The sequence below is a fragment of the Rhincodon typus genome, chromosome 25 (genome assembly GCF_021869965.1).
Source record: "Rhincodon typus isolate 14 chromosome 25, sRhiTyp1.1, whole genome shotgun sequence".
Lineage (NCBI taxonomy): Eukaryota > Metazoa > Chordata > Chondrichthyes > Orectolobiformes > Rhincodontidae > Rhincodon > Rhincodon typus.
Window position 1 is genome coordinate 571,755 of NC_063356.1, and position 10,395 is coordinate 582,149.

The 10,395-nt window shown below is 43.6% G+C and overlaps 1 protein-coding gene across 1 annotated transcript in view; it reads right to left on the reverse strand.

Moving 5' to 3' along the window:
• Positions 1–10,395, reverse strand: part of LOC109919430 (monocarboxylate transporter 5-like) — an 83,100-nt gene that overhangs the window by 37,885 nt on the left and 34,820 nt on the right. Inside the window, exon 4 of the mRNA XM_048611797.1 lies at positions 2,907–3,050. Within this exon, the coding sequence (XP_048467754.1) occupies positions 2,907–3,050 (144 nt within the window). The remainder of the gene's footprint in view (positions 1–2,906; positions 3,051–10,395) is intronic.

The following is a 10,395-nucleotide window of genomic DNA, read 5'->3' on the forward strand; positions in this document are numbered from 1 at the left end:
CGCCAGGGGCCTGGGTTCGATTCCAGCCTCAGGCGACTGTCTGTGTGGAGTTTGCACATTCTCCCTGTGTTTGTATGGGTTTCTGCCAGGTGCTCTGGTTTCCTCCCACAGTTCAAAGGTGTGTGTTAGGTGGATTGACCATGCTAAACTGTCCATAGTGTTCAGGGATGTGTAGGTTAGGTGGGTTAGCCATAGGGAATACAGGGATAGGGAAGGGGGATAGGTCTGGGTGGGATGCTCTTTGGAGGGTTGGTGTGGATCTGCTGGGCCAAATGGCCTGTTTACACACTGTAGGGATCCTATGATGATAATCCATGAATTCAAAAAAAGGTGCAGGTTTGGAACATTTCCTTTTGCTAACCAAAACAGATCCCTGAATATATGTTGGTTTTTGCAAACAGTAATAAGCCATGTTGACAAGCTCAGCTGATGATGTGAAATTGGTTGTTGGCGTAGCTGTGTACGCACTCTAGATTGTTCAGCTTCAATGCTAAATAAGTAAGTTGGCCATATGTCCTAGCGACTGGCTTATCGAATCAAACAGTATGTTCCTCTGGCTATTTGTATGAACAGTGTACAGAGTGCACCCAAACATCCTACACTCTCAAAATCCAAAACAGAATGTCTTCTGTTAAAAGTGATTCCACATTTGGACAGCACATGCTGAACTCTCTAACTCTAAACAATTTTTGCAGTTTATTGTATACAGTCTCTGTCTTATCACATTGAAATCACCTAACCTCAAAATCTCCTGTGACCTCACTTCTCCTCATGTCTGTAATCTCTACAAGCTCCAAGCTCTCTAATTCTAGCCTCTTCACTCCTTGATTGGTGGTCGTGAATTCAGCTACCTAGACCCTCAGCTCTGGATTTCTCTCCCTAAACCTCTCTGACTCTCGATCTCTCTTTCCTCATTTAAGATATTCCAGGACATTTACCCTTCGATCAAGTGTCTGGCCATTTGTTGTCTTATTGCATTGGTATGAGGTTTTGCTTTATAAACATTTGATGTGCAAATATATGCTTTTTTAAAAACTGATTAGGGAGCTCTAGTCAGTTCTTTACACAAAATAAGAGCTCATGGTATACGAGGACATAGTAGCACAGATAAAGGATTGGTTAATTAACAGGTAGCAGCAAATATGTACTAGGTGATTCTCAAGTTGGCAGCATGTAGCAAGTGGTGTGTCATAGGAATCAGTGTTTACAATTTATATTAGCAATGAGTTGAAGGGACTGAAGGTTTTGTAGCTAAATTTGCTGATGATGGATAGATAGATAGGAAAATAAGTTGTGAAGAGGTACATAAGGTGCCTGCAGAGTGATACAGTGGGTGAAGTACATTGGCTAAAATTCATCAGATTGAGTATAATACAGGAAAATGTGAAGTTACTTATTTTGGCAGGAAACACTAATTATTTAACCGGGGAGAGATTGTAAAACTCTGAGGTGCAGAAGGATCTGGGCATCCTGATATATAAATCTCAAAAAACCAGTATGCAGAATTTAAATCAGATATAATTGTTTACTGCAAGGATAATGGAAAATAAAATTAGGAACATGCTGCTACATATATACAGGGTCTTAGTGAAATTACAGCTCGAGGGCTGTGTGAAGTATTGCCTTGTTCACTAATGAAAGGATGTGCCTCAAATGCATGTAAATATAGTCTGGTTCAAGTAAGAGATGCCTTGGATTGTTTGGAGAAAGTCAAACTCTAATGTTTGTTCCCTTGATATGCTACTGTACAGAACTGAACTGCGTTTGTGATGATGTATCATGATATTTATATGAATAAAGTACATTTTGAAATAAAAAAAATTCAGAGAAGGTTCATTGAACTGATGTCTAGTATGAACAGATTACTTTATAAGAAAGCATTCAGCAGGTTCAGGGTCTGTATCCATTGGAGTTTAGAGGAATGAAAGTTGATCTAACAGAAAAATATAGATCCTGAGGGGATTTTTTTTCTTTATTCATTCATGGGATGAGGGCATTACTGGCTAGGCTGCATTTATTGCCCATCCACAATTGCCCAGAGGGCAGTTAAGAGTCAACCACACTGCTGTGAGTCTGGGGTCACATGTAGGCCAGACCAGGTAAGGATGGCAGTTTCCTTCCCTAAAGGGCATTAGTGAACCAGATGGCTTTTTCCCCAACAATCAACAATGGATTCACAGTCATTGTTAGATTTTTAATTCCAGATTATTATTGAATTCAAATTCCACCATCTGCCATGGCAGGATTTGAACTGGGTCCTGAGAACACTATCAGGGTCTCTGATTTAACAGCCCGGTGACAATACCACTAGGCCATTGCCTCCCCTTATATTTGACAGAGTAGAGGCTGTGATATCGTCTCACGTTGTGGGAAAAATTTAGTACTAGGAGAGACAGTTTAAAAATTCAGTGTCTCCCAATTAAGACTGAGGAATGGAAAAGTTTTCTCTCAGAGGGTCTTTCATTGTGGAAATTCTCTTCTCTAGAGAGAAGTGGAGGTTTAGTCACTGAATATATTTCAGGGCTCAGTTTGACAGATTTTGATCAACAAAAAGATCAAGGGTTATGGGGCAGACAGGAAAATGGAGTTGAAGTTACAATTCAATCAGCCATGGTCACATCTAAAGGCAGAGCAGCTCAAAGGGCTGAATGGCCTACACCGGTGTCTAATTCTTCATCTCTTGTAAGTTTCTTAATGGCGGATTCTTTTCATGTTCTATAAGGAGGTGCACATGAACACTTTGATTTTTACAATATGACATCACAGAAGGATGTAAGATTATTCTTTGACTGTACTGAAAATTGACCTCTTGAAGAACCAATGGAATGAGGGAGCAGTCCCTCTTAAAGAAGGTGAAGATATTTATGTGTAGGACACCTTTTAAAAGCAGAACTAATGATTCTTACCAACAACAGCACCGAGGGATACATAAAGGAAGAGCACGCTAGTGGCCAGGATGCTGATAAGAAATCCACCACTCACGAGGACAGCTCCGAGAATTGAAGTCCATCGATCCCCCAGCTTGCCACAGGCAATTGAAGCAATTGGACCTGAATAAGGTAAACCTGAATAAATATTTGATACATCTCTCTCCTACTAAAGTTAAATCTCTTTGCTTCCATTTGGGAGAGTTGGTATGAAATGTATCTGAGAGTACTCCTGTTGTGTATCCAGTGCTGATAGACAGTGTTAATGCTAGAAGCTCAGGGACAGAATGCACAGAAAGAAAGAGTGAAGAGTGGAAGTGGAGTTAAAGATCTGAGAGAACTGAAGGTCCACTCATGTTTAAACAAAAAATTGGAAGATTTGAAAACTGGTGGCAGTGCAGAGGGATTTGGGGAGGGAGTTTCAGAGTGAATGGAGGATGGTGAGTGAAGGAATAGACACTTGGATGAAGCAGAGGGTGGCGAGGTCAGGAGGAGGCTATCAGCTCCAGATCACAAGGCAGCTGGCGGAGAGGCCAGATAGACAGCTCAAAGTAATGGTCAAAAATCAAGCAGCTGTGCTATCAGAGGGTGGTGGGGAGACATGGTGATGCCCATCCCTTGTGAAGCTCAGGATGTGACCTACAGCTTCAGACTGGGTTGTAAAGATGTGGGAGATCGTTGGGAAAAACAGATGATGCAGAAGTTGGAGCAGTGCAGTGCACGGATGGGGGATATCATGTAACATCAGAGTTCAGATACAGTGCAGAAGGACACAAAAACAGAAGTTGCTACAAAAGCTCAGCAGGTCTGGCATCATCTGTGAAGAAAAAATCAGAGTTAACGTTTCGAATCAGGTGACCCTTCCCCTGGTTCTGAGGAAGGGTCACTGGACCTGAAACATTAACTCTGATTTCTCTTCACAGATGCTGCTAGACCTGCTGAGCTTTTCCAGCAATTTCTGTTTTTGTTCCTGGTTTACAGCATCTGCAGTTCTTTCAGTTTTCATACAGTGCAGATAGAGGCTAGATAGCATATTGTGTCTATGCTGGATCTCTATAAGTGCCCACTGTGCTGGTTTTAGCAATAGAACCAAGTGGGGGAGGTAGACAGAGTGGAGACAGACCAGTAAACAGCAAGAGAATGGAAGGAGTATCCTTTACATAGAGCAGAATGATGAAGCAGTCCATTAACCAGTGAGAGAGCAGAGTGAAAGTACGATGGAAAGTAAATGTTTCTAAACAGAGTCCAAAACCACATTTTTATGTGGAGTTTTATTTCAATGAACAGCACTTCATAAAACTCATATTTCTCACGGATTGCTAGCTCCTAATATCTATATAACCACTACACTCCCAAACCCTCCATTAATGTATCATCTGTTCCTTCATTCCATTCAGTCTCACACATCCCTTCAGACCAGATTAAATGATGGCAGAAGTGTCATTAAGCTGTAAAAAGCAGAGACAGTGTCCATTAAACAGTGCGGAATGTAAGAGAAATTAAAATATGAGAGAAAGCTGGCTAGAAATATGAGAACAGATAAAAAGGGTTTCAACAGGTATTTTAAAAACATAAAATTGTGTCTTCTACAGGCAAAGTCTGGGAATTCATAATAGAAAATAAGGAAATGGCAGATGAACTGAACAGATAGGTGTGTGTCCAAATTGTAGAGGAAATGAATAACATTCCAGAACTAGCTCTGAATCAGGAGGTGAAAGGGAATTACAGAACTGAAAATAACAACAATTACCAGGCAAAGGGTTATCAGAGATTTGTAGGACTAAAATCTGACAAGTCCCCTGACCCGGATGGACTTCGCATAAGGCCATGAAAAGGGAGTGGCTGCTGAAATGGTTGACACATTGCTTTCAATTGTCCTGAATTCTACTGAAGAAAGAAAAGGCAGGAAACAGGAAGTGATAGACTGGTTAGCCTAATATCTATCATTGGAAAAATATTGGAATCTATTATGAATGTAATTATAGCTGGACGTTTAACAAAACCTTAATGCAATCAGGCAGATTATTTTGAAAGAAATATCACAGTTGACTGATTTATTAGAAATTTTTGAGGAATTAACAAGCAACAGTGATAATGGGGAACCAACAGATGTACTGTATATAGTTTGCAAAATCTAAGTACTAGGAGCAGGAGGAGGCCATTCAGCCCCTTGAGCCTGCTCTACCATTCATAGCTGATCTCATCTCGTCCTCAACTCCACTTTCCTGCCTACTGTCCATAACCTTTCAACCCATTACCAATTAAACATCTGTCTATCTCCTCCTTAAATTTACTCAATGTCCCAGCATCCACTGCACTTTGGGAGAGTGAATTCCACAGATTCATGACCTTTTGAGAGAAGTAATTCCTCCTCATTTCTGTTTTAAATCTGCTATCCCTTATCATAAAACTATGATCTTTTATTCTAGATTGTCCCAAATAAGAAAACACCCTCTCTACATCTACTTTGTCAATTCCTTCAACATCTTATAAACCACAATTAGGTACTTGACAAGGTGCCACATCAAAGGTTATTTTACTCAGAATAAGGGGTCATGGTACAGGAGGCAATATATTACCAAGGACAAAGGATTGGTTGGCTAATAGTCAGCAGAGGTAGGCAAAAAAAGAGTCATTTTTGAGTTGGCAGGATATGATGAGTGAAGTGCCACAGGGATCAGTGTTGGGGCTTCACTAGTTTACAATTTATATCAATGACTTGGATGAAGGGACTAAACGCATATTTGCTAAATCTGCTGCTGCTGCAAATAGGAAAATAAGTTATGAAGAGGTCATCACATTTCTGCAAAGTGGTACAGATAGGTTGAGCGAGTGGGCAAACATTTGGCAGATGTATGATTTGTAAATGAACTTGTTCATTTTGGTAGGAGAAAGAAAAAAAGAAGCAGATTATTTAAATGGGGAGAGATTGTAGAACTCAGAGGTAGAGGGATCTGCGTAGCCTTGTACAGAAATCACAAGCAGCTAGTTCCCAGGCACAGCCAAAGATTATAAAGGCAAATGGAATGCTGTCATTTATTACAAGGGGGTTGGACTATAAAGATACAGATGTTTTGTTTCATGGAATTATATAATCATACAGTACAGAACAGGCCCCTCGAGTATGCACCAATAAAACCTAACCCCTGAAACGTCAGCCTTTCTGCTCCTATGATGCTGCTTGGCCTGCTGTGTTCATCCAGCCCTGCACCTTTCTGTCTCGGATTCTCCAGCATCTGCAGTTCCTACTATCTCTACATTAGTCCCCCTTTCCTATACTAGGCACATAGCCCTAAATGTTGTGACAATTCAAGTGCTCATCCAAATGCTTTTCAAAGATTGTGAGGTTTCCTGCCTTAACACCCCTTCCAGGCAGTGCATTTCTGACCCCTGCCTCCATCTGGGTAGAAAGCCTTTTCTTCAAATCCTCTCTAACCCTCCCGTCCTTCACCTGAAAATCATACCCCTTGTTATTGGCCCTGTGCTGAAGGGGAACAGCTGTTTCCTATTCACCCTATCCATGCCCCTAATAATCCTTTACACCTCTACCATTATCCCCTCAGCCTTCTCTGCTCCAAAGAAAAGAACCTTATCCAGCCTCTCTCCATCGCTGAAATGCTCCACCCTAAGCAATATCCTGGTGGGGAGACAACACAGTGTGGAGCTGGAGAAACACAGCAGGCCAGGCAGCATCAGAGGAGCAGGAAAGCTGATGTTTCGGGTTGGGACCCTTCTATTGAAATGGGGGAGGGGGAAGGGAGCTCAGAAATAAATAAAGAGAGGAGGGTCGGGCTGGGGAAGGTAGGTGGGATGGTGATAGGTGAGTGCAGGTGGACAGTGGTGGGGACTGGTCAGTGAGGTGGGAGGGGCAGATAGGTGGGAGAGAAGATGGACGGGTTGTGTCAGGTCAAGGAGTCGGGGATGAGAGAGAGGGTTGGACATGGGATGAGGCCGGGGGTGGGAAGATTTTAAAACTGGTGAATTCTATGTTTAGGCCACCAGGCTGTAGGCTGCCAAGGTGGAATATGAGATGCTGCTCCTCCCATTTGCGGGTGGTGTCATTGTGACACTGGAGGAGGCCCAGGATGGACATGTCACCCAGGGAGTGGGAGGGGGAGTTAGAATGATTGGCGACTGGAAGGTGTTGTCGTTTGTCATGAACAGAGCACAGATGCTCTACAAAACGGTCTATAAGCCTCCACTTGGTCTCACCAATGTAGAGGAGGCCACATTGGGAGCAGCAGATGCAGTAGGCCAATTTGATGATGTGCAGGTGAACCGTATCTAATGTGGAAAGTTTGTTTTGTGCCTTGAATGGGGGTGAGGGGTGAGGTGGAGGGGCAGGTGTAGCACTTTCTGCAGTTGCAGGGAAAGGTGTCGGGGGTGGTGGGGCTAGTGGGGAGTGTGGAGCAGGCATGGGAGTCATGGTCCCTACGAAAGGCAGATAGGGGTGGGGAGGGAAATATTTATTTGGTTGTGGGGTTGGATTGTAGGTGGCGGAAGTGTCGGAGAATGATACGTTGGATATGGAGATAAGTGAGGTAATACGTGAGCACAAGGGGGATTCTGTCTTTGTTTTTGTTGGGGGGAGGGGATGTGAGGGCAGAGGTACAGGAAACGCAAGAGATACAGTTGAGGGCATTTTCAATCACCAGAATGGGGGAGGTTGCGGTCCTTGAAAAGCGAGGACATCTGGGATGTTCGGGAGTGGAATGCCTCATCTTGGGAGCAGATGCAGTGGAGGTGGAGGTGGAGGAATTGGGAGTAGGGGATTGCATTCTTGCAGGAGGGTGGGTGAGAGGAGGTGTAGTCCAGGTAGCTGTGGGAATTGGTGGGCTTGAAATAGATATCAGTTTCAAGGCAGTCACCAGAGATTGAGACAGAGAGGTTCAGGAAGGAGAGAGAGGTATCGGACATGGTCCAGGTGAATTTGAGGTTGGAGTGGAAAGTGTTAGTAAAGTTGATGAACTGTTTGAGCTCGTCGTGGGAGCACGAGGCAGCGCCGATACAGTCATCGATGTAGCAGAAGAAGAGGTGGGGGATAGTGCCAGTGTAACAGTGGAAGAGGCAGGCATAGCTTGGGCCTACGCGGGTGCCCATGGTCACCCCCTTAGTCTGTAGGAAGTGGGAACATCCTGGTGAATCTCCTTTGCACTCCCTCCAGTGTAATCACATCGTTCCTGTAGTCTGGTGATCAGAACTACATGCAGTACTCCAGCTGTGGCCTAACCACAGTTCTGTACAGCTCCAACATAACCTCCAAAATAAACAAAGAACCACGGATGCTAGAAATAAGAAATCAAAACAGAAATTGCTGGAGAAACTCATTAGGTCTGGCAGCATCTGTGGGAGGAAAGCACAGTTAATGTTTCAAGTCCAGTGACCTGTTCTGAAGAATGGTCACGAGACCCAAAACATTAACTCTGTTTTCTCTCCACAGAAGCTATCAGACCTGGAGAGTTTCTCCAGTAATTTCTGTTTCTGGTCGAACATGTCCTCCTTGCTGTTATAATCAATGCTACAACTAATAAAGGCAAGCATCTTTTGTGCCTTCTTAACTACCTTATTAATCTGCCATCTTCAGGGATCTGTGACAAACATCCCAAGATCCCTCTGTTCCTCTGAGCTTCCCAGTGTCCTGCCATTCATTGAGGACTCCTTTGTCTTGTTGCTTTTTCCAAAGTGGATCACCTCCCATTTATTAAGATTAGATTCCATCTGACCAATCCGTTTACATCTTCCTGCAAGCTAAGACTCATCCTCCTCACTGTAACCACCCGGCTAATCTTTGTGTCATCCACAAACTTACTTATTGACTCTCACACTCTCATCTACATTGTTTACATATATCGTGAACAATCAGCGACCCAGCACTGATCCCTGTGGTACACCACTACAAACCAGGCTCCAGTCACACAAACAGCCTTCAACCATCATGCTCTGTCTTCAGCCACTAAGCCAATTTTGGATCCAACTTGGTTACCCTGGATCCCATGTGATTTTACCTTCATCATCAGTCTCCTATGTTTGACCTTCTGAAAGGTCTTGCTGAAGTCCATATAAACTGTATTACCCTCAACTACTCACCTGGTCAACACCTCAAAATATTCGATCAAATTTGTAGGCATAACCTCCCTCTGACAAAGCCATGCCGACTGTCCCTGATCAAACTTTGCTTCTCCAACTAGAGATCAATTTTCTCCTTCAGAATTTCCTCCAATAGCTTCTCTCCCACAGTCAGATAGAACACTGGCAAGAGCACACCCAGAGCTGGGGGTTTGGTCTCATTAGTTAAGGAAGGATGTGAATGCATTCTAACAAGTTCAGAGAAGGATCACTTGACTGACACCTGAGGGGGAGGGGAGGTGGTTAGTTTATGAGGAACGATTGGGCAGGTCAGGTCTGTATCCACTGGAGTTTAGAAGCATGAAAGGTCATTTTATTGGGACAATGCAAGATCCTGAGGTTGTTGGTTTATGAAAGGAATTTTCCTTTTGTGTGAGACACAAGAACTAAGGGAGCAAGATTAAAAACCTTTCAGACAGAGCTGAGGACAAGTTGTTTTTCTCTGAGGGTCATGGTTCTTTGGCACTGCCTCCTCCAGACAGCAGCGGAGATGGGTCATCGAATATTTTGAATTGCCAAGGCAAACAAGGCAATGAGCCTAGTGCTGAAAATTGGGTTAAAATAGTTAGGTGGCTGTTTTTGACCGGTGCAGATTTGATGGGCCTAAGGGTCTTTTTCTGAGCTGTAGAATTCTTTGATTCTATGACTCTATGAGGTAGAGAGGTTCTTGTCTAATGGGGTATCAAAGGTTATTGGGCTAGGGAGGAAACATGGCCTGATCAGATTATGGTCATACTAAAGGACAGAAGAGAGTCAAAGGACCAACTGGCCAACAGCTGCTCCTAACTTCTATTCTGAGAGCAGAGTGGATGCAGAGCAAGAATGAAGCACTCTGACCTAGGCAATGGAGGAGAGATTATTGGAGAAAAGTTGCAGGTGAGTTCAGGGCCAGTTTTTGTGCCATGGCCCCTGCAGTAGAGTTGGTTTTGAGTGACCGGTGCCTCAATGCTGGGTCTGGGGGCTGAGGATGACTGCTACTGTTACACCCAAAGCACCAACTGCAGTGACTGGCCGTGCTGACTACATAAAAGCTTCTGACTCTGTAAAAGGTTTACAGAGCACCCTCCACAAACATGGCTGTCTTTGTGTGCCTAGTCTACGACAATGTGCTGTGATCCAATGGAACCACCACAGAATCCTATCCCAGTCAAGAATGGCGTCAAACAAAGCTGTGTCATTGCTCCAATCTTCTCCATTTTCCTCATCACAATGAGGCACCTCACTTCCAACAAATCATCGACAGGAGTAGAGATAACAACCAGAAATCTGTCCAACCTACACTGCTTTCAATGTAAAACCAAAATGAGTCCAACCTCAGATAACAAGGTGTAGAGCTGGATGA